Source organism: Rhipicephalus sanguineus, chromosome 3, assembly GCF_013339695.2.
Source record: "Rhipicephalus sanguineus isolate Rsan-2018 chromosome 3, BIME_Rsan_1.4, whole genome shotgun sequence".
In the NCBI taxonomy this organism is placed as follows: Eukaryota; Metazoa; Arthropoda; class Arachnida; order Ixodida; family Ixodidae; genus Rhipicephalus; species Rhipicephalus sanguineus.
In genome coordinates, this window is record NC_051178.1 from 1,298,902 (window position 1) to 1,319,984 (window position 21,083).

Sequence of the window (21,083 nt, forward strand, 5' to 3'; positions counted from 1 at the left end):
TACTGCACACTTTTATTAGGCGACAACCTGAACGCGCTGGGCCACCGATCGCTGCCGCTTCGTTGTGCGCGGCCGTCTTCAAAGCTGAAGTTGAATTAATGGCACAAATGCTCGGGCAGGGACGAAGAACTTCAGCCATGTACCAACTAGCCCGACAGCAAACGCTACTAAGCCGTCATCAGGCGCGCACCGCTTTGTAGAAGCGAAAGCAGATCGCTGTTGCGTAGTTAGCGTTGCGGGTCGCGGGCGCCGAGAAACCTCGCAGCATTGACGCTAGCACACTAAACGCACTGTACAATACAGCAAGCGTAGCGCGGTTGTAACCATACTGCACGCTTTTATTAGGCGACCACCCAACGCGCCTCCGTCCGCTGCCAAGACCGCTAGAGCATCGCGGAGTGCGCATCGCTTGCATGAAGCTTAAGTCATCACTGCGTTAACCGAACAAGCTACTCGCCGCATCTGTACCTGATCTGGAGCGAAGTGGGTACGAACAACATTCCCACGATAAATGCGCGCGTGCGGCACAGCAAGCGGCCCGGTAGTGACGGCGTGAGCCGAGTAGGCGACGCGCTGCACGCAACTAGCCGGGAGACGATCGGCTCCACGCGGACGTACCGCGTTTCACTGGAACTGTGTCAGTTTTCGTTTAGTAGCAGATCGCGGTTAGACGCACGCACATATACCGCGGAAAGCAGACACTGTCCGTTCTGTCGCTATGTCGGTCACTGCGTTGACCGCATATCCCGGACCCTGCAATTCGCAATGCCCATAGACTGTTACGCCACCAAGCGGAATTCAGGAGCGTCCTCTCGAGGAGGGTTAGTAGACGACAAAATGGCAGCACTACGCAGTCGCTCCCTTGTTCGGCCTTGTTCGGCTGTGCTAGCCTCAGTGTTAACGCATTGGCAAGAAAGGAACACTACGACTTTGCATGTTCCCTGCATCAGTGAACAAACCCGGCCCTCCGTGACACGAGAAATCTGATTCTTTCTTGCGAGACGCAAAGTTTTCGTGAAAATACGTGGCAACTCACGCTTTCAATGCTAGCCCAGAGCGTACACATACCATCAGCTTCGCGAGGCTTTCTGTAGCCACGTAGGTTAGTTAAATGTTATCGTCTGACATATTCAGTTGAACCTCACCCTGTTTTACTTGCATATAGCATTGGTCAGTGTTTCTTGTAGTGCATGAGTCCCATAACACTTACGCGGGAGGTCGCGCGGGCTCCCGATGTGCTCTTGTATAACTGAGCGATTTCAAGTTGGCGTTACATTAAAACAGGGCCTCTATCCTTTGTCAGCAAAGTGCTGTTACGAATCGTGCGAGCGACGTTTCAATCATTCGAGGACGCGTCTGCTGGACGCCTTTCGCGGAGCGAACGCTTTCCACGCCGTCCTTCGCCAGTGTGTTGGGTTTCATAGCCACCGCTGCGCCGCTTGTTTTTGTACGTTTGTTGATAGGTGGCAGCACACTGCAAGCGATTTGCTTGTTGACCGGTCTGAGCAACGTTTCTATAAACGTTGGGTCTGAGAGCAAAATCAAATTTTCTCCGCGTCCAGACGTCTCTCTAATTGTAAACGTGGTGACGCCGAGTGGTCGAGGTCGTTCGGCGGAGGAAATTATTCAGATGACTTTCAGCAGTGATGTTGAAAGAAACTATCTTGACGACGAGGATTTTTCACTGGACGTAGAAGACTGTGAAAGCACCGAGAGTGACAGCGACGATGAACCATCAGCTGCCAACTCACGAGGAGCGAGTTGCACTTCACGTCCCCTCGTGCGTTAATGTTCTTTCACGCTCGTAAGTCACTTTGATTGTATTTAATGTATAATATGCTTGAGCGAGATCAAAATAAAAGCATAGTTCCTCTTGTGCATTGCATGTATCACAATTATTGTGGATCTTATGCAGCGCCGCATGCCGCCAACACGCTCGAGCTCTACCAGCGAAGCGAAATGGTTTTATGCGATGGAACGTGCAGTCACAGCCACAATCCATGCCTCTCGGCTAACTTCTTCGACGTTGCGAAAAGCATACGTGTGCATTCTTTTCGATATTCATGTTTCGATCGTGCTGATCGAACCTGCCACATGCGAGTGAAGTTAATTGCACACGGCTAAAGTCTCAGCATGGTTGTGACACAAGCGCTAGTGAATGGGATGCTAAATGCTTGTGTTCCCTTGAAGGCGTAACTCCGCGTTCCCGACTGCGCAAGTAATGACGACGGCGTATTATGTTTGCAAACCATCACCACGTTAAACGTGTGGTCCCGTGCAGCAGCGATGGCGCTACTCACTGGCAGCCTACTACTGCCGCAAGTCCATCAGGCAGGCTCGGTACGTAGTACCTCGGAGTGCCGTTCAGCTCATACGTCAATTCTAGTTCATGCAGTTTTATGTAGCACGCACAGGACTTCGCAAAGCATCGTTTTGCACGGTAACGGAGCTGAAATATAACCTTTCACACCGCAGAAAATAATTAGGTGGCGATACTTAGCACTTTCCATGGCATGGGAAAGTATTTTAGTCTCATATCCATTTCAGCGCACCTCATGACTTCGTCCGGTGAAAGTGGCACGGGCCGTACGTCCGCACGTCCCATCTGTTCCTATGCTAACAAACGGGTTGACCCTCCTCCTGGCGCCATCTTGAAAAGCACGGCGCGCCACCTATAGTTCGTGGGCATTGCGAATAGTTTCGAAATGCTCTTCGGCGTCGCCACTACACGCTATCGGGCGGTCGTGCGAGTGTGCCAGGATCTTTTCTCCACTTTGGCAAAAAGAAAGGAAAGGCCTTGTGGTGGGTACTTTAGGCAATATTTGCTGTGGCACTCTATTTATTTGCTGGCGGCGATGGCGTACGCTAGGAGATGCAAATTTGTACTTGGTGTTTAATGCGTACTACCGTTTAGTGCGTAGTTATGCCGCGTTCCCGGCAGGTACGCATTAACGAGGTTTCACTGTACGGTGTACTATTCAGAACTTATAGGGCAAGCATGTTCTCGCTATGAGGAAAAGGTGCGCACTTGTGCGACGGAGTGGATACCTACACGCTTTGACTTGGAAAGGACACAACTTGCTTCATCAACACGCATTGGCCTGTGCTCGGCGCCGTTTGGCGTCCGCTTGCCGCTTTTCGTGACGCTAATTTCTGCAAGCTCATGTCGCGCAGCGCCTGCATGCTTGAAGCTGTAGCCGAGTCGTAGAGACTGCGCCCAGCCGAGGTTCGTCTCATCGAACAATGCGGACGGCTTTCCTACAAACACATTAGCATCCGCGTTAATTAGTGTCTTCATATCTCCTCTCTTTTTCGCTCCCCTACTACAAAATATGCTCCACACACACGAACGCCGGGGTTTTGTTTGTCGAAATTTGCACGCCTTATGCGTGCCAGCCAGGTCCTCCGACGGTTGGCGCTGAGCATTTTTGTATGCACGCAATGGTCTTCAATAACCTTCGGTATTCAAATGAAGCTCATACTAGTGGGCTGCTTCTTTGTTCTGCAGCTGTCACTATGATTATAGCAGCAGAGTGGAGGGAGAAACTCGGCGGTGCGGCATGGCAGCGCTGAACAAGGTCTAACCGCTGTTCACCAATACGGCCGACTCGCTCTGGGCAGTGACGTCAAGTGATGTAGGTTCAAGCCATGTATAAGGGGAATCTCGATTATACGTCCCCCGGTTTTGAGACGAATCGGTTTGGTCCTGACAAAACCCCCACAGAAATAATGTATAAAAGCCATGGTTATATGACACAATTTTACGCCGATCCTGCATCTTACGACGACTTTCAGATTCCAACCACGAGAAAAAATAACCTTCGTTACGCAAATCGAACGCCGACCAAACATCCGCAAATGCAAAATAAGAACTTCCGTTCCCCCTAGGTTGTCGATTAGAAAAGTAGAGAGTGAGAGAGTACGCCTTGTTAGATTGAAAAATGTATTCTCCTGGCAGTTCATGCGCTTCTGTTATTCAGTTTTCCTGGCTTTTAAAGATCACTTCTGGATACGCCTGGATCGCGTGCATATCCAGGGTCGTTACCTAGACAAGCTCTCGTTTTTTCGGGCTCTTCCCTTTCTGGAGTCCTGCCTTCTTTGTTTTGCATAGATACCCTGCCGCACTGGGTCATCAACCCTTCGCACACCTCGCTTATTTCCTAAGATCACATCAAATATGGGATCTTCCATACACTTCGCAGTGAGTTCGCCTACGAAATAAAGAGTAGCTAGCCTTATTTTTGCCTCGGGTAATCTCTTCTTAGAACCACCTACAAAGACAACTGTTCTTACTCTCCCCGTGAAATCACTTTCATTCACCAGACTTCTCTTCACTAATACACTGTCTGCTCCAGAGTCCCTCAACACAGTTACCCGTATACCGTTTACTTTTCCTTCCACAACTGGCATATCACTACCTTCCGACACATCCATCACTGTGCTAAGGATCTATATTTGCTCTTCTGCCCTCACTGCACACACAGTATTTTCTACAGGTCTATTCCTGCACTTGTTAGCTTTGTGCCCCCTTTTGTGGCATAATTGGCAGAGCACTGGTGATTCCTGTGGACATTGCTCATTCGACAATTCATGACTATATGTCCGAGACGATTGCACAGGAAACACCGCTGCTGTGCCTTTTGTTTACTTATTGGGGCCTCACTTTTCGACCCTACCTCCGTAGGGTTGTCGCAGTCCCCCGTTTCTAAATTCTTTAACCCCTGAGCCTCCACGAACTGGTCTGCCTGCTTTGCTGTCTCCTCTACCGTGCGTAGCTTCCTCTCTTTCAAAAATACTCCCAACTTTTTGCTGCACCGGCTTAGGAATTGCTCGGCAACTATCTCGTCGCAGACTCCTTCAAACGTCTTTTCTGTCTGTGACAGCTCTATCCAGCGATCAAATATTTGGCAAGGCAGCATACAAACTCTTTCCCAGTCTAGGAGTCCTCAGGCCTACACGTCAGGAACTTCTCATGAAAACCCACGGCACTATCTGGAAGCTCTCTAATAAAGTCTTTTTTACCAAGTCAGAGCCTAGCGATTCTTGTGTCAGCATGCGGCCGAACACGCTCAAGGCCTCTCCCGCCAGACAAAGGCTCAAAGCGTTTGCCCACTCGCTCCTCTCCCAGCCTTGCCCAATGGCGATCCTTTCGAATCTATGCAAATAAGCATCAAGGTCGTCTCTTCGTTCGTCGAAAGGCTCCATCAGCTTACGAAGGCATACAGGCTTGGGTCTGGGAGTAGGCGAGTTGGCCGACGCCATCGTGGGGGTACTTGCGTTACTCGCGTCGTCACGTGCACCCGCATTTAATTGCGCTAACCTCAACTTGAGCTCGAGGATCTCCTTCTCGTGCTCGTGTTTTTCACGCACATGCTCTCATTCCCTCAAATGTTGTTCGTGCACTCTCTCTTGTTCGACTTCGCGCTGTCGTTTGCATTCTCAAACAACTTCAGTGTCTCCTCCTTGGTCAAGTCTAGGTTTTTGGCCACGGCCGCCAACTTCTCCCAATCCATCTCTGCAACCCCCGACGATACATGACTCGGCCAAAAGATGGAAAAATCCTGGCTGAAGCTCGCCACTTATTATGTCACGTATCTCGGGAGCGCTTGCATGTTAGATGAAATTGAGGGAGAGAGACGGGAGACTATGGTAATATAAGAAACACCCTTTATATCACAACACAGCAAAAATTACCATAAAAACCGGAATATAGGTAGAATTTTTTTTCAAAGAACAGCCCTAAAACGTTAGCCCCCGTCTTATATACCAGTCATTGGCAGAAAAATTCGCAAGTCTGGCCACTATGGGCAACTGAAGTCAACAGCCTCCATTGCCATCGCAATCGTCGGCGTCATTTTGTTTACTACCAGCCTTGTGCCGTGGGCGGTTTCATTTTGCGCTTTTGTCTCGTGAATCTATTTGGGCTCCGAGGTGCTTTTTTTCTTGTTCTCGACCGGTGGCCGACGATAGTTCACCGTAGCGTTCAAGGAAACCGTGATCGAGTTCACGAAGGCACAAATAAATCTGGTCTGAAGTGCGTGAGAGGTGTGTTGGGATGCTAGCGCACGTGAATGCGAGCAGGAGCCGCGAGTCACAAACAATAACTGAAAGTTTATCTGCACAAGTGTTCTTGCCGCTCCAATCTCGCCGGATACTGTTCCTTTGTTGCTTCCTGCGATGCCAGCAGCTCCGGTTACAGTGGCCTGTATGGCTATGATCAGCGGGCAGAACGAGTGCACCACAGAAGCATTCCCTACTGGCGGACACTGAAGGATCACATCACGACACGCAGCGATCAGAAGAAAACTTTGTTTCGGTGCCAGACCGCAGCGTATCTAGAGCTGAAGACGAAGGTTGGAGAGTTTAACCGACAGCCGCACTTGCGTCGTGATTGCTACCAGGGACCTCAGGTGCATCCAAATTAATGCTGTCAAGACGGTTGTGACGTCTTACGAAAATAATGCCCATCTTTTGGCTTTCTGCCATGTGAAACTTACGTGTAAACAGATGTGTAAATAAATGGTATTTTCACTGTGCACCATTTGAAATTGCATTTGTTTTATGGTAAAGGCGCTTTCTGATACTTTGGCCGTTCCATGTACTTTTTTTTATTATTTTCAGTAGTTAGAATTGGGGGTTCGACCTATATTCCGGTCCGACCTATATTCCGGTTTTTACTGTATACAAACAGAATTCATACCAAAAATTCATACATGCTGTCCGCCACACTGCATGCATGTAAGTCTCTTTTGTGCGCAATGTGCCCCACACACTTCAAGCGCCAATGGATAAAGAGATGTGCACAGTTCACAAAAAGAGCACCGACCACTTTCTTGCCCTGCTCATCCTTGGTGACAGAGAGTGTGCCTGTGAGGAAATGTCCTGCACTGGATCCTTTGGGGAGCCTGCACAATAGGGAAAACATTTAAGCACCAATTAAAGGCGCACAAACATAACTCTGTTAGGCACTGGTACCACAGAGGCCACTTATTGCCGTGGGAGGAAACTGCAGTCGAACACAAACGTGCCCAACCTGGGAATATCAAATCATAGTCTATTTCAAACAGTTGTCATATGCCTTCGGAAGGCTAGCACAGTACTACGCTCTCATCTGAAATGAAGTTCACTGCCACTTTCAGCACAAACCTTGCTAATAGTTCAGATTTCACAGGACCATAAAAAAGGTCGAAGTGCACCAAATTTTTAATTACTGAGCGTATCAAGAAAAAAAAAAGTAAACAAATGCCCGTTAAACCAACATACTTTCATTACTGAATTAATTACCCAAACTCACAAAAACGCTTTCAAGTTTGTGATGTCATATTAATGCGTCATACAGGGAGGTTAAAAAAACAACAACAAGAGGAAGCAGTGTCCTGCATTTCCTGTCATTATCCTGATCAGCCTGACTATGGCTACTTGTTGAGAAAGACCTCTCCTATGTTTTGCCAATCAACCCATTCCTGTGCTTGCTGTGGCCACGCTATCCCCACAAACTTCTTAATCTCATCTTCCTACTTAACTTTTAAAGTGATAGCATTGAAGAGCTTGTTCCACTGAAATTCCGGTGTCGGCGTAGTTGGTTGTGAGCGAAAAATCATCAACTTGTATAAAATAAATAATGAAAAAACCTTAGGTTTGAGTGAGAATCGAACCCAGGCCATCTGCGTGGCAAGCAGGTGTCCTACCACAGAGCCACTCCATTGCTTGGAACTGCACTGAAATTAACTTTAATGCTTCACAAACATACGCGTCCTGTGTACAGGTGTCACAGTATGAGATGTAATATCGCAGTAAGACGGGGTACAAGCGTATATTGCCATCGGGCGTCACATCATGTGAACTGCATAACGAGTTGGTGGTTTAAAGCCAACCACCCATTACAAAAGGCACACACATTACTGCGCGTATTCCCTTAAGAACACGTAGTGGGTGCATCACAACTTCGAAGAGTATCACGCGCGTATAAAGCATGCCAACCATTACGAAGGGCATACACATTGGTGCGTGCATTCTCTTACACACACGTAGTGGGTACACTGTTGTCATAAAAGTGCTGGTGAAAAGGGCGGAAACCTTTACCTTTATTATAGGTAAGTCGAGTGTGTGTGTGTGTGTGTGTGTGTGTGTGTGCGCGCGCGTGCGTGCGTGCGTGTGTGCGAGACCGGGTGACTGAACATAAGTAAGCGAAACAGAGCACGATGAGGATGGGGCCGGGTATCGCTATCGCGTTCAACTCTTAAAGGCGAAGCTTAAGCGTCCCCAATTTTTTTTATCTCTCCTGGGTGGGTTTGCTTCTTTTGGAATACAGTCTGTCATACCTATGTCCCACGGGCACTTTCGAAAGGCCATCAAGTCAATGGCCATCGAAACGCCACAACTCTATCGACTCCAAAGAGTTGTAACGCTGCTACACGGCAGTTTTGAATGGCCGTTGAGTGGTTCAGGCATTTTCCGCAAAAAATTGTGGGGTGCTACGGATTTTTATTTTCGTATTCATTATTGAAAGTTAAATAATATAAATCGCATTAAAAGCACAAATATGCATGTTGTTTTTGTTTAAAAATACTAACAAATTGTTTATACGTAGTTACGAATACATATTTTGTTTTCAAGTTGTTAAGCAGCGAAACTGCGGCGAGCAAAACACGGCAAGACAGCATGCATGTCGCTGTTGTCGAAAGTATGTGCAGTTCACACATTTCAAGTGGCAAAAATACTTCATAAATAATTCATAATGCTCAAATATACTGCTCTTAAAGCATGCTGCTTAAATTTCTTTCTAATCGTGAGTACGAGCACACTGTCACGAGAGGGCACGCTCACACTGTTTCCACTTCCATCGCTCAATGGCCATCAAAGTTTCGATAGAGTTGTGGGGTGCTCCGTTGACTCGATAGACTATTGACTCGGTGGCCTTTGCAACGTCCCGTGTAGTAGCTCGTGCTTGACCAGTGAGTCAATAGACTATTGGTTGGAAGGCCATGCAAATGCCCGTGTGACACGGGGGAGTCTCTTGATTACCAGCGATCATCTTGTCTTCTCACTACATGATCTGCTCATGCCCATTTCTTCATTTTGACTATGATGTCCTTAACACCCGTTTCTTGCCTGACCCACACTGCTCGCTTGACTACGAACTGTGCGAAAGAACTCAGACAAGTGAGACGCACGCACAAGCGCAGAACTGCTCTTGTGTTGTCCCTTAATGCAATTATTTTCCATGGCATGGCACACTGCATCGCCCTCAGTTTAAGTTAAACCCTTTTTGTCAGCCTTCAGGTTTCTACCCAGTAGGTAGATACCAGTAATAAGCAGCTGTTGTATACCTTTCTCTTGAGGGATGCTGGGAAACTAACGTTCATGATCTGATAATGCCTGCCAAATGCGTTCCATTATATTCTTATTAGTGGCACAAGCACTAGGTGACACTCTTGTTTCTCTTCAAAGCACTTCCGGTCGAGCACTTACTTTTACTTACTTTTAAAAAGTCTCCTAAGAAATAAACATTTATAAGTCTGGTATTGGATACATTCCATCATCATCATTCTCAGCCAGTCCATTGCAGAAGGCCTCTCCCAATGATTTTCAGTTTACTCCACCCTGTGAGAGCTGATTCCGTTTTTATCCCTGCGAACTTCTGACTTTCGTCACTCTATCTAGCTCTCTGCCTACCTCGACTATGTTTTCCCTCCCTTGGTAACCATTCTGTTGCTCGTACTGTCCACCAGTTGACTGTTCTATGCATTATGCGGCCAGCCCAGGTCCATTTCTTTCACTTGATGTCAACTAGAATATCCACTACCCCTGTTTATTCACTGACCCATTCTGCCGTCCTCCGATCTCTTAACGTTACGCTTATCATTCTACTTTACATTGCACGTAGTGTTTTCCTTAACAAAAATTTTTCTCTAGCTGCTTTGTTATCCTTCTTGCTTTAATGACTGGCAAATTTCTTGACATTATTTGTGACTGCCGAGTGCAATTCAGCTCATTCTTATTCTTTGATGAACTTCTTTTTCGTGGTTAGGCTATCCTGTTAGTAGTTGCTCTAGGTGTACAGTCACCGACAGATTTTTTAGACTCCGAAAATTCACATTTAATGAATATCTTGAACTTCATAAATGATTTATCAAGGTTCTCAAAGAACTAACACATTTTTGTGACCAATTTTTTGGGCTAATTTATGCCTAAAAGTTTGATTTTTCGGATAAATTGCTCTTTTCAAGCTACGCTGTTCGATTTTGAAAGCCACCATGTTGGATTTTCCGCTGGCTTGGTCAAGTTTAGCTCTCAATGGCCAGTTGTGTAGCCTCCAAGATTGGGAGCGTGCACCATCTCTCAGTTTCGAAGGCCATGCCTGCTCTTCGGTGACAAAATGCTTTAGGGGATGCAAATTATTCTATTTTTAGTCAGCCTTATCGTCATCATTACTAAGCAGGTAGCTTTATTTTTCCTGCGTGTTTACTTTTCCGGTTGTTATTCCGCACGTGGTTGTGTTAGGTGGTGTGTCAGGTGTGTTTGAGATGTTGTGCGCTTGTCCTTGTCTTCTGAAGACCCTGTTTAAGTCAAGTGCTCATATTTCAAGTTGTGCGTGTAACATGTTCTCTGCCGTTGCAGTTGCTCAGTGGTTACAGTGGTTACGGTGCTTGGCTGCTGACCTGAAACACGCGGGTTCAATGGAGGCAAAATGCTGGAGGCTCGCGTGCTGTGCAATGTCCCATAGTTATAAGAGGGGTTCGCGGTAGGTACCGAATGTATTCACGAGAACCTGGGCGCACACCAAAATGCCTGATAAGTGTAACAGCAGACATTGATGCCATTTCGGACGTGGCTGCGGCAATTTGACAGCTTGAGCGGAATAAAAAAGCATGAATTCGTTTTTTTGGACTGCCTAAATTTTCGGGCGATTTTGTGGTCCCTGGAGAGTCCGAAAACTTGGACGTTGACTATAATGTCAATGTCCCAAGGTGCGGCATATAGCGCTGGATTGTGCACGCGAACTTCAAAATTCATATAAATTATCTTCGAAGCTACATTCGCTGTTGAGATAAGGTCGACGATATATTCACGATTCATGTTCACGGGTATCGATTCCGCAGGCTGTCTCAGCCACGGAATTTTGTGTGAGTACCCCTTTAATGATAATTAACTGACTGAGTTCATTGAAAGATTGTGAGCAGCTAGAATCGTTGTGGCACATGGAGGAGCAGAGCACGCGCTTCTTTCTAAGTGGCCTTAGAGATCCACTTCAGCAGCACGATGAAACACGAGGTGGACCCAAGGAATACACCAGGGCAGGCGAACACCGACGTGTGAGTGCCGGTACTTGACATTTAAGTCGATAATTAGGGTCGCTTCCAACTTCTTCTAGCCACCTCAGTCTCATGGTTTAAATCTGAGGTCACCACCTCCCCTCATTTTTGAGAATGGTATAAGCGCACTGGAAACGATGACACAACGAAGAAACACACAAACACACACATAGCGAAGTGTGTTCCTTTGTTGTGTTATCATTTCCAGTGCGCTTACAGTCGACGTCCGATTTCCCGGACGCCCGAAATTCCGGACATGCCCGATTTCCCGGACTCATCTGTGGCACCGTCAAGTTCCCCATAGAGTCAATGTATTAAAAAGTCCGAAATTCCGGACGCTTATAGCCTTCGCCATCCGATTTCCCGGACTTTTTACTGCTAACCGCCGACCCAAAGTCACCACCGACGCCGCCATTTTGGTTGTTTTCATATCCTCGAACCCACCATACTCGCATCGCAGGTGTGGCCAGCAGCAGCACCGCCGCACCGCGCCGCGGCTGCCGTAACCTCGAAACCGCACGTGTCAATCCGTTGCCAGCCGTAGCTTAGCCAAGCCAAACCTCACTGTGTTCGTTCACGTGTTGTTTTGTCAGCTCTGCGGTCGTGTCTGCGGTTGATCGTTTGCTGCTGCGCGCTATCTTCAGTGATCACATTTCCCGACCTTCAGCATCCACCGAGTTCCTAGCTGTTTCGTGCTGCGCTTTTCGTCGAGCGGATTCGCCGTTTACAGCGATGGCACCGACTGCTCCTTCGTCTTCGTCCGCGCCTTCGAAGCGCACAAAGCCCCCTCATAGGCTCACGATGGAGAAGAAAGCCGCCATCATTAAACAAGTCCAAAGCGGTCGGTCGCAGACAGAGGTGGAGAGGGAGTTCGGAATTTCGAAGCAAACTGTATCAGACTTCATCAAAAAGAAGGCGAAGATCTTGGAAGTGGCTGCCAAATCAACCGGGGCTGGAAAGAAGAATGCGAGTCACGGTGTTTACCCGCAGCTCGAGGAAGCGCTCCTCGTGTGGCTCAGTGCCATGATCGCTAAGAAAATCCCGGTGTCAGGCGACATCCTGAAGCAGAAGGCGGAGGTTTTCGCGCTTCAGATGAACGTGAAGGACTTCAAGTTCAGCGATGGATGGCTTCGCATTTTCAAGAGCCGCAATGACTTGAAGTTCAAGAAGATGTGCGGAGAAAGCGGCGCCGTCGACGATTCCGTTGTCGCCGAATATCGGGATGGAAAGCTGCAGTCCTTGCATCAGCAGTTTCCACCTAATGATATTTTCAACTGCGACGAAACTGGACTGTTTTACAAGCTGCTGCCAGAGAAAACGCTTGCATTTGCTGGTGACCCCTGCCACGGCAGCAAGCACAGCAAGGAGCGGCTCACTGTCCTCGTTGGCAGCAACATGTCAGGCAGCGAGAAGCTTCCGTTACTTGTAATAGGCAAGTCAAAGCATCCAAGATGTTTCAAGGGGGCAGTAACTGCCTGTTCTCTATGAAGCTAACAAGAAGGCGTGGGTAACGCAGCAGCTATTCGAAGCGTACGTGCGCAAGCTGGACAGAAGGTTCGAGCAGCAAAATCGAAGAGTTCTGCTGTTTGTGGATAACTGCGCTGCGCATGGCCACATCAAGGACCTAAAGGCTGTACAGATTGAATTTCTGCCGCCGAACACCACAGCAATCCTGCAGCCGATGGACCAAGGCGTGATTCGTAACTTGAAGCATCATTACAAATCATGCGTGCTCAGCCGCATGGTGCTCTGCTCCGACAGCGGGAAAAGTTACGCTGTTGACCTCAGGTCTGCCGTCGGCATGCTAGCGGAATCGTGGAAGGCGGTTACACAAGAGACTCTGCGGAACTGTTTTCGCCACGCGGGCTTCACACTCGACGCCGAGACGGCCGTCTCGCCCCAAGTGGACAGGGTGTGTGACGAACTGCCATCCGCGGACGTTGCCTTCGACGATCTGCGCGCTGCCGGCGTGTCGATTCCAGACGGGATAACCTTTGAGGGCTTCGCCGACGCTGACAAAGACCTCGAGCTATGTGAGGAGTTGACGGATGATGAAATCATTCGTCAAGTTACGGAGGATTCCGACGACTCCGACACCGAGAACGAAGAGCCAGCTCCTACACAGCCAACGAGCTCGGAGTTGACGCGAGCCCTGATGACACTGTCATCGGTGTACAGTGGCAACATGACGTTGAATAAAATTGAGGCAGACATGATCGCGGGCAAGCGGAACGCCGTGCAAAAGAAAATAAGCGACTTCTTTGCGCCCAAGTGCTGACCTATGAGGTAGCGCCGGCCACGTCGTATTTTTTTTGTTTTTTTTTATATAAACGGCTCTTTTCAGAGCCACCTAAACGATGCATTGGCTGAATTGCAATGGGAATCTTGTACTCCGGCCGTGACCCTCTCCGTCAGCGAAAAATACCTACCAAAAAGGTGCGTTTTCACGTGCATTCGTTTTTCCGGACTGCCCGATTTTCCGGACGTTTTCGCGGTCCCTTGAGGGTCCGGGAAATCGGACGTCGACTGTATACTGTTTTTAAAAACGTGTCCAGATTGCCACCTAGGTGACCTCCCCTAAGTAGACGTATTCCTTTAGAGCCTTGCTACCAGGGCTTAAAGTCTCCCTTCATTGGAGGGAGGGCATTGGAAACCATGCAACAGTGCAAAAACAAAAGATAAAGGAAGGGGCAACAACAGAGTCAGCATGAGTGACTCTGTCGTCATACCTTCCTTTATTTATTTATTTATTTTTTGGCGCTGTTACATGAGTTGACTATTTTTCCTTTCGCAAATATTTTTATCATACTTCTCGTGAAAGTAGACCTGCTCCAGCACACCCGTTTTCCTCGAGCTTCTATAACCAGCAAGCAAGATGTGCCAGCCCAGAAACTCACTTGTCGCAGGGCAGGGGAGCCAGGTAGACGGGCACCTGCGCACCAGGTCGAGTCATGAGGGGCGCGAACTTCTTGGCCGAGGCGATCATGGCCTGCCCCTGGGAGCGGTAGGCATCCAGGGCAATGGCACTGGGCAGCTTGTGCGACAGCTCCAGTGGCATATCCGAGAGTCGCTCAACCAGGGCACTCTGCTCGTGTCGCACATGCACCCGCAGCACATAGTCCCCCTTCTCCAGCTTGGTCGAGTACTGCATGTTGAAAAAGCACAGCGTGAACAGGAGGGCCAGCTGTGGTAGCTTTGCAGGCCACTAAGCGAGGGCACATCTAACGAAGCCAATCAAAGCATTGGGGACATTAGGTATTTGTTGTAATAATTATGACCAAAATTGACAAAAGCACCCTCTTCGCCAGTGGGATCTGGACCAATGAATTACACGTCCAATGGTCCACTGCTCGATGCTCAATCTTTTGTTGGGCATGATTGCACATTAAAGTACAGGCTGTGGGGTTTTGAAAAAGCGTTCTCGGAACACATGGAGACAGTACACATCGTATTGTAACAAACACGTGGATATTTATTAACAGCTTTTATATAATGGCAAGCCTGCCAGATAGATCTTAGAGATAAGTGCAGTAATATGCGAAATACTACAATACAGTAGAACCTCGTTGATACGTTCCTGCTTAGTACAATTTCCCAGCTCTTACGCTTGAAATCGCGAAAATTAAAAATAACCCAATACAGCTGTGTGTAATACGTTCCGGTTGATACGTACCTGGAAAATACGATTATTCAGCAGCAACGTTCAGCACAGCAGAAAACTGCGGTCGTATGATACGTTTTGTACTCAGAAACTCTCATTCTGGTGTGCAAAAAGGGCCCTCCCGTGTACTTGTGTAGCACGAAGTCGCAGACAGCCGCCGCGCGGCAACGGCGGCTTCTCCGCAGTGCCTTTCCCCCCTCTGCGCTTTTTCTGCTTTATTCAATTGTTCCCTCCGCACGTTCTCTGCTTTGCTCAATTGTCCCCTCGCGTCTCTTCCAAAATGCTCGATCGTCCCCTCCGTGTCTTCTCCGAATTGCTCGATCGCCGCTCTCTGTCAACCACACACCGACCCGAAGGCAGGCGGCGACGCTGGCCGTCAAAATCTTCAAACGGCTTTAAAAAAAAAAAGTATTTTCTGTAGCACTTGGCACAATTTTGCTGAGCATTGCAAATCCTTCATCTGTAGCCGGTACACAGATGTACACTCGTTCCGCACACTTTTGTTCAGACCCCAGCCGGGGGAACAACAATGCGGCCCAAAGAAAGGAGGTTGTCGCTTCTCCAGTCCGCCACGGTTCGGTACAAGACCTACGGAAACGCACATGCCGCCACCGCTGCACAACACGCCACGACGCATAACCATAGCAACGCCGCCATTGTGCCCAGTGAATATGGCCGATAATTTCCCCCGCGCTTTTTTCCCGGAGCGCATTCATTTTCGGGTTGCTCAGCCCGGCGCAATTCCAGTCGGCGTTCGTTTTTCTCTGGCTATGCAATTCTGCCTACCAGCGGGTCGTCAGAAGCTGCCAGAAAAGATTTGTTTTGGAAGATATCTTGGAGGTTTCTGGTTATGGACGCCAAAACGAGACGATGCGCGCTCGCCGCCATCTTTGTGAGGACTCGACAGATCGCAATGCGGGCGCTTGGGGACTTCAGCTTCGGTTGCCATTACGCCGGGCATTATCTTTTAAAGCCCGTTCCGCCGTGCGAGATGGTGCGATTACGAGTGGCGGCGAACATACCAGCGCATTTCTCAAGTTAAGACAGAACGCAAACTGATCAACACGAGTGTGTGACGTAGTATGCGATAGCCGCGAACAGCTGTCGCTTTCGGGGACGCTTATCACTTTCGCGAGATTTCGCATATCGTGTTGTACCGCGATCATTACGTGCACTGCGAAGAGTTAAGCTTGTTAAGCCTTTAGCGGGGCGGCAGTTTTCTTCACGGACGGGGCGAGTCGCGCGTGATCTTGCAAACGTACGTGATCGTATCTCAAATGCGTATGCTCCAGAATATCACTTCCGCTTTTCGGCAAACCTAGCCCCATATTTCTGAGCGACAATGCAGAAAGAACCGACACTCATGCGGTTTAAAGTTTCGTCTGCTGACACGGTGGTAGCGTTTCTTTACATTTACGCTGGTTGTCCCAGAGTTCGATTTTGCAATATTCGGGTTGTCTCGAGATTTCAACACACGTGACCACGACGTTATTTCCGGTCAGGACCGGAACTAGCTGGCTGACCTCTGGCTGCCAGCGAGATGCCAGGAGTTCAAGAATTGAAGAGGCCACGTTTTTTTAGAAATAAATGTTTTTTTGCACTTGCACCTCAATTGACAGTTAGCACCTCAAATTGAGGCTTGTCAGCCTCAATTTTTACTGGATTCGGACAGCATGTTTTCCCTGATCGTACGTTTATTTTCCGCGTTTTTTTTCAGAAACGTATCAACGAGATTCTACTGTATACACAAAAACATAACACTGTGGCGAAGCAATTGGTACTGTTTAACGGTTGCGCTCTCCAGCGGCTCCTAGTGGGTCGTCCTCTTCTAAACGCCGCTCGCGCTCGGGGCCCGTGCCTTTGCCTTGTCGCCGAGTGCCGTCCAATAAACAGCTTAACAACACATACAGTGTACCACGAATATGGCGCCGCCGACATTTGACGCACCATGGGAGTCTGTGAGACCGAGCAGCAGAATCATCCCCATGCACCTCCCATGATAGATGACCGCCGACTCTTACGCTGAGTTACAGTGTACTAGAAGAGGGCAGTGGGCTTACTCCCCGGCGGAGGGTATGCGTTAGGGTGGTTCCACAAACGTCGCCAGTGTGTGCTTCTCTCGTGTGCTTCTTCTCAGCATAGATGGCGCTGGCATCGCCATCTATGCTGATCTCAACGATGTGCTGAAGAGAGAAAGCCGCAACCTTCAGAGACAGTTAGAGGGTGGGATGCGTAAAGTTAAAGAAGTTTCTGAGAGTGTGCCATGTGACCATATGCACAATCCCAGAGGTCCGGGGGCAGTCTAGTGAGATGGAAAGGAGGATGGTGAAGGCTAACTGTCATCAGGGGTATGGGCCAGCAGTTCAGGTACAGCGTAATGGAGGTAAACCAGGACGCGCATGAGCCCGGCTCCCGCCCCTTTTGCACAAGATGGCATTCATTACAGTGGCGCCACGGGCAGGAGGGTAGGTAATAGAATAGGTCGCCAAGCCACAGCTTTTTTAGGGGGACCCACAACCCTGAGGCCAACAGTGTAGACAAAGACGATTTCAAAGAGGCCCCAATATTCAAGACGCATGGAGTGCGTAGGAGAAGAAATCGACGTAAGCACGAAGGGCTAACTAATTCAGACATAGGTGTAGTGTAGCTAGTTTCAGTTTCAATGCATAGTCTAGCAACATTGGTGGCACTGTTGTTGTCTTGTATATATGGGTGCTCTAAAATAAAAGAGCATTCGGTTTTGTTGTGTTATGGTGGCTTGTCCGCTCTCTTCTTCACGGCCTCAGGCCGTGACACCACATTGGCGGCGAGCTTTAATGAAGGCGTTACCTCGCCTGTAGCCACGCCGCCTGTCATGAGCTTCTCTGGCCTCGCCCCACCGCCACTGTTTTTGCCCGTGCAGGGCCATCCACCGGTTCCGTGGCCGCAATGGTTTCGCATGTTTGAAACCTTTCTTTTGGCCTCCGGAGCATCGGACTTTACGCCCAAGCGACACAAAGCCCTCCTCCTACACAGTCTGGGAATTGAAGGCCAACGTATTTTTTTCACACTGCCACCCCACGGTGGCAGTGTGAAGTGTGAATATATATTGCAAATTTGTTTTCCGTTATGTCCATGCTGAGCAAAGAAAAATTATACTTTTGGCGTGGGTCGCGGGATGCGGCACATCGAACGACTTGTCAAATATGGTAGTGCCTTCAGCAAAGTGATCGTATGCAACGGTACGCTACAAAATAAGTTAAATAATGATAAATTTATTATGCAGGGGGTTGCCATTCGTCCAAAGCTCAATGTATCTTGCTTTTTTTTTAGCCCCAAGTCGATACAAATAGCAAATACAAGTGGTGTACACAATTGTGTGCATAGCGTTTTAAAGGGTTAATGACTGCATATTTTGCCTAGTTTTTCAGTGTCGAACTATTCGTTTACCAGTACAATGCTATATGATTTGTCCATTCCTTTCGAAATTTTGTTTTGCAGTAGGGACCATTTGCCTAAAGGGCAGCTTTCCTGCTACTTGTCGACTATTGGAGGGTTTACATTGAGCGTAGGACTTTAATTGGGGAACATTAATCTGGAGGGTATCAACGAACATTTTGCAGGCTCATTTACATTTTTTCTGCAACTAGTGCGCATAACGACAAATGACTAGTTTTGTCTTGGAATCATTTTCCAGGTCAGCATTCAGCTGGTGAGGGAAGCCTACAAGAATGATGCCAACGACATGACCCTCAAGGCTATGCCCAGAATCACCAAGTGCCATCTCAATTCAAATGGCTTTGACAAAATGAGAGTGAGCATCGCGTTTCATCTGTTTGGTGCATAAGTCCTCCAGGCTTTCCACCTCTACAGGAATGAGATGGACAAGATATATGGAATCATCAGTGCCACCCAGGAATCCTTCAGGTAACTGTACTGCTATTTAATTCAATTCACTCATTTATTTCAGACATAATATTAAATACACAATGTGAATCATGTCCTCGAGCTAAGGCAAAAGTTGACCCGTACATCTCCTGACGAGGCCTTCACCCCAGACTAACCATTTCTTACAGTGAGGATGAATAGGTTTGCAGTTTTTTGCCCTACTACATGGCGGTGGCTGTAATTCGAGAGGCCATGTCAACAAGAATTCAAGCAATATTGTTTTCTTCTATTTTTTTCCAGCAAGGTGAACCAGCTGATATCAGCCATGACATCACGGTGTGCTGCTGAAGCTCTCCGGCCAGGCTCCTTGAAAGCAGAAACCCTGAAGGACTTCCTGTCGTACCTTGATCAGCAGGAAAGGCATGCCAAGGGAACTGGTGGGTTTTTAAAAGCAACTCCACAGCAGCCGGCTTGTATGTCACCATTTCAAGCACTCTCGAAGTGCTTGCCTACTTAACATCCAAAGTTGGATACAAGTACTTAATGACATCAAGGACCAGCCAGGACCCACTTGAGAATTTCTTTCGAATTGTAAGACAGGCTTCTGGCAATAATGATCACACAACTACAACACAGTTCCTAATCACTGTGAATTGCCTCTCATTTTATGGTCTGGTTAGGTCTGTTAGCAATGAAAACTGCGAGCAGGGTACTCTGGCCTCCTTACTGGAAGCTCGCTCGAATCATCCGCTGGCAGAGAGGAGTGCAGTCAAACTGCTGCTTCCACTGCAGCTGAAGAGACCACAAAAGAACACGGTACCCCAGCATAATGCTGGCCTCAAATGACCATAACCAGCACGTGGTCAGAAGCAACTCCAGGCTCATTTACCACATTTCAGGCTATATTGCACGAAAATGCGATGTCAACGCTAGAACAAAATGCCAAGATTGCATCAAGCTGCTCACTGCGCCTTCACCTGGCGAAAGTTTTCAACTTGCTCGGCTAACAAGCTATTGTGACCGAGGAGGCCTCCTTCATCCCTCCGGTCAGCTCTACGGCTTTGTGAAAAAGCTCGAGGATATCTTCCCAGAGTGTTTCTGCCAGAGCGAGCGACAGCACTATGGACATGCTGGCAGTTGTGCAGCACAGACTTTCGATTGAAATTGGTTGCAGTGTGCACGCAGCTACTCTCACAAGGAAAGTAATTAGTTTTGTGGGGGTGCTATCAACCCCTGTAAAGTCGCTTGCGCCCCATGCCGCACGTACGTCTCGCGGATAGGCCACAGTTAGGTTAAACAGCTGCCAAGCGAGCAGTGGCGCTGTGCTCGCATGGGTTAGGGTTAGTGTGTTGGCGCCGGCAGCGCCGCCGCGTAGTGGTTAGGCTGGCGCATAGAAAACAGGAGCGACTCTCTTGGGGGATTGGTAGCATGCATGGATGGACGTCTCCCACGGTGGGTCCGTGGGGGACGATACCACGGCTTGTTTCCCGCGGGCCCCTCGTGGTGAGTCGTACATCGGCGACATCACATTTGCGGTGCACTGGATGTCTTACGTTGTCTTGAGTGTGTGTTATGTTTCCGGTTATTGTATTAGCATTGTATACGGTTATTTAGCGTGGTACTAGTTGTGTATTAGATTCGGCAGGCGAGCTCAGTGTATGTAAAAGTGTTTAATAAACGTACACGTGTTGCTTGCCCGGACAGCTTCTACTCTGTCCGTATGTTCCGAGAGCACATCATCTTCAGACCCCACAGTTTTTACATTGTCACGCATCTTCATTTTTATGTGAAAGGACTGAACAGTGACAAAGGAGGAAAACGGCAGAGGGCCAAGCAGTTGAAGCTGAGCCGTTGCACATGAAGTGAATACCGTATAAACGCGTGTAAGGGCCGCACCCGTGTAAGGGCCGCACCCCGTTTCTTTTGAAGTGCATATTCCAAAAAAAAAAAATCCGCGTAAGGGCCGCACCCACACTTTCCTCAACCAATACATATTCAAAATGCGCGCGCGCGTAAGCTTCTAGGCGTAGTCGATAGATGGCGCAAGGAAACGCAACCATCATCATCGTCACCAGAGTATATATATATATATATATATATATATATATATATTATCCATACTCCGGTATTTCTTGGCCCTGCATTGACACCGCCTGATCACAAGGGTCATTGAATACCATCAATCCACATTTTGTTACACTAAATCCTAGTCCTAGAGCTTCCCCTTCCCTTCCGCATAT

General features: G+C 48.3%; 1 protein-coding gene across 1 annotated transcript in view; it reads right to left on the bottom strand.

Moving 5' to 3' along the window:
* The window catches only part of LOC119388411 (tripeptidyl-peptidase 2-like), a 72,443-nt gene extending 57,977 nt beyond the window's left edge, over positions 1–14,466 (bottom strand). Inside the window, exons 1-2 of the mRNA XM_037656115.2 lie at positions 14,213–14,466; positions 6,827–6,905 (exon numbers count right to left, since the gene is read on the bottom strand). Coding sequence (XP_037512043.1) covers positions 6,827–6,905; positions 14,213–14,466 — 333 coding nt within the window. The remainder of the gene's footprint in view (positions 1–6,826; positions 6,906–14,212) is intronic.
* Between the last annotated feature and the right edge of the window lie 6,617 nt (positions 14,467–21,083).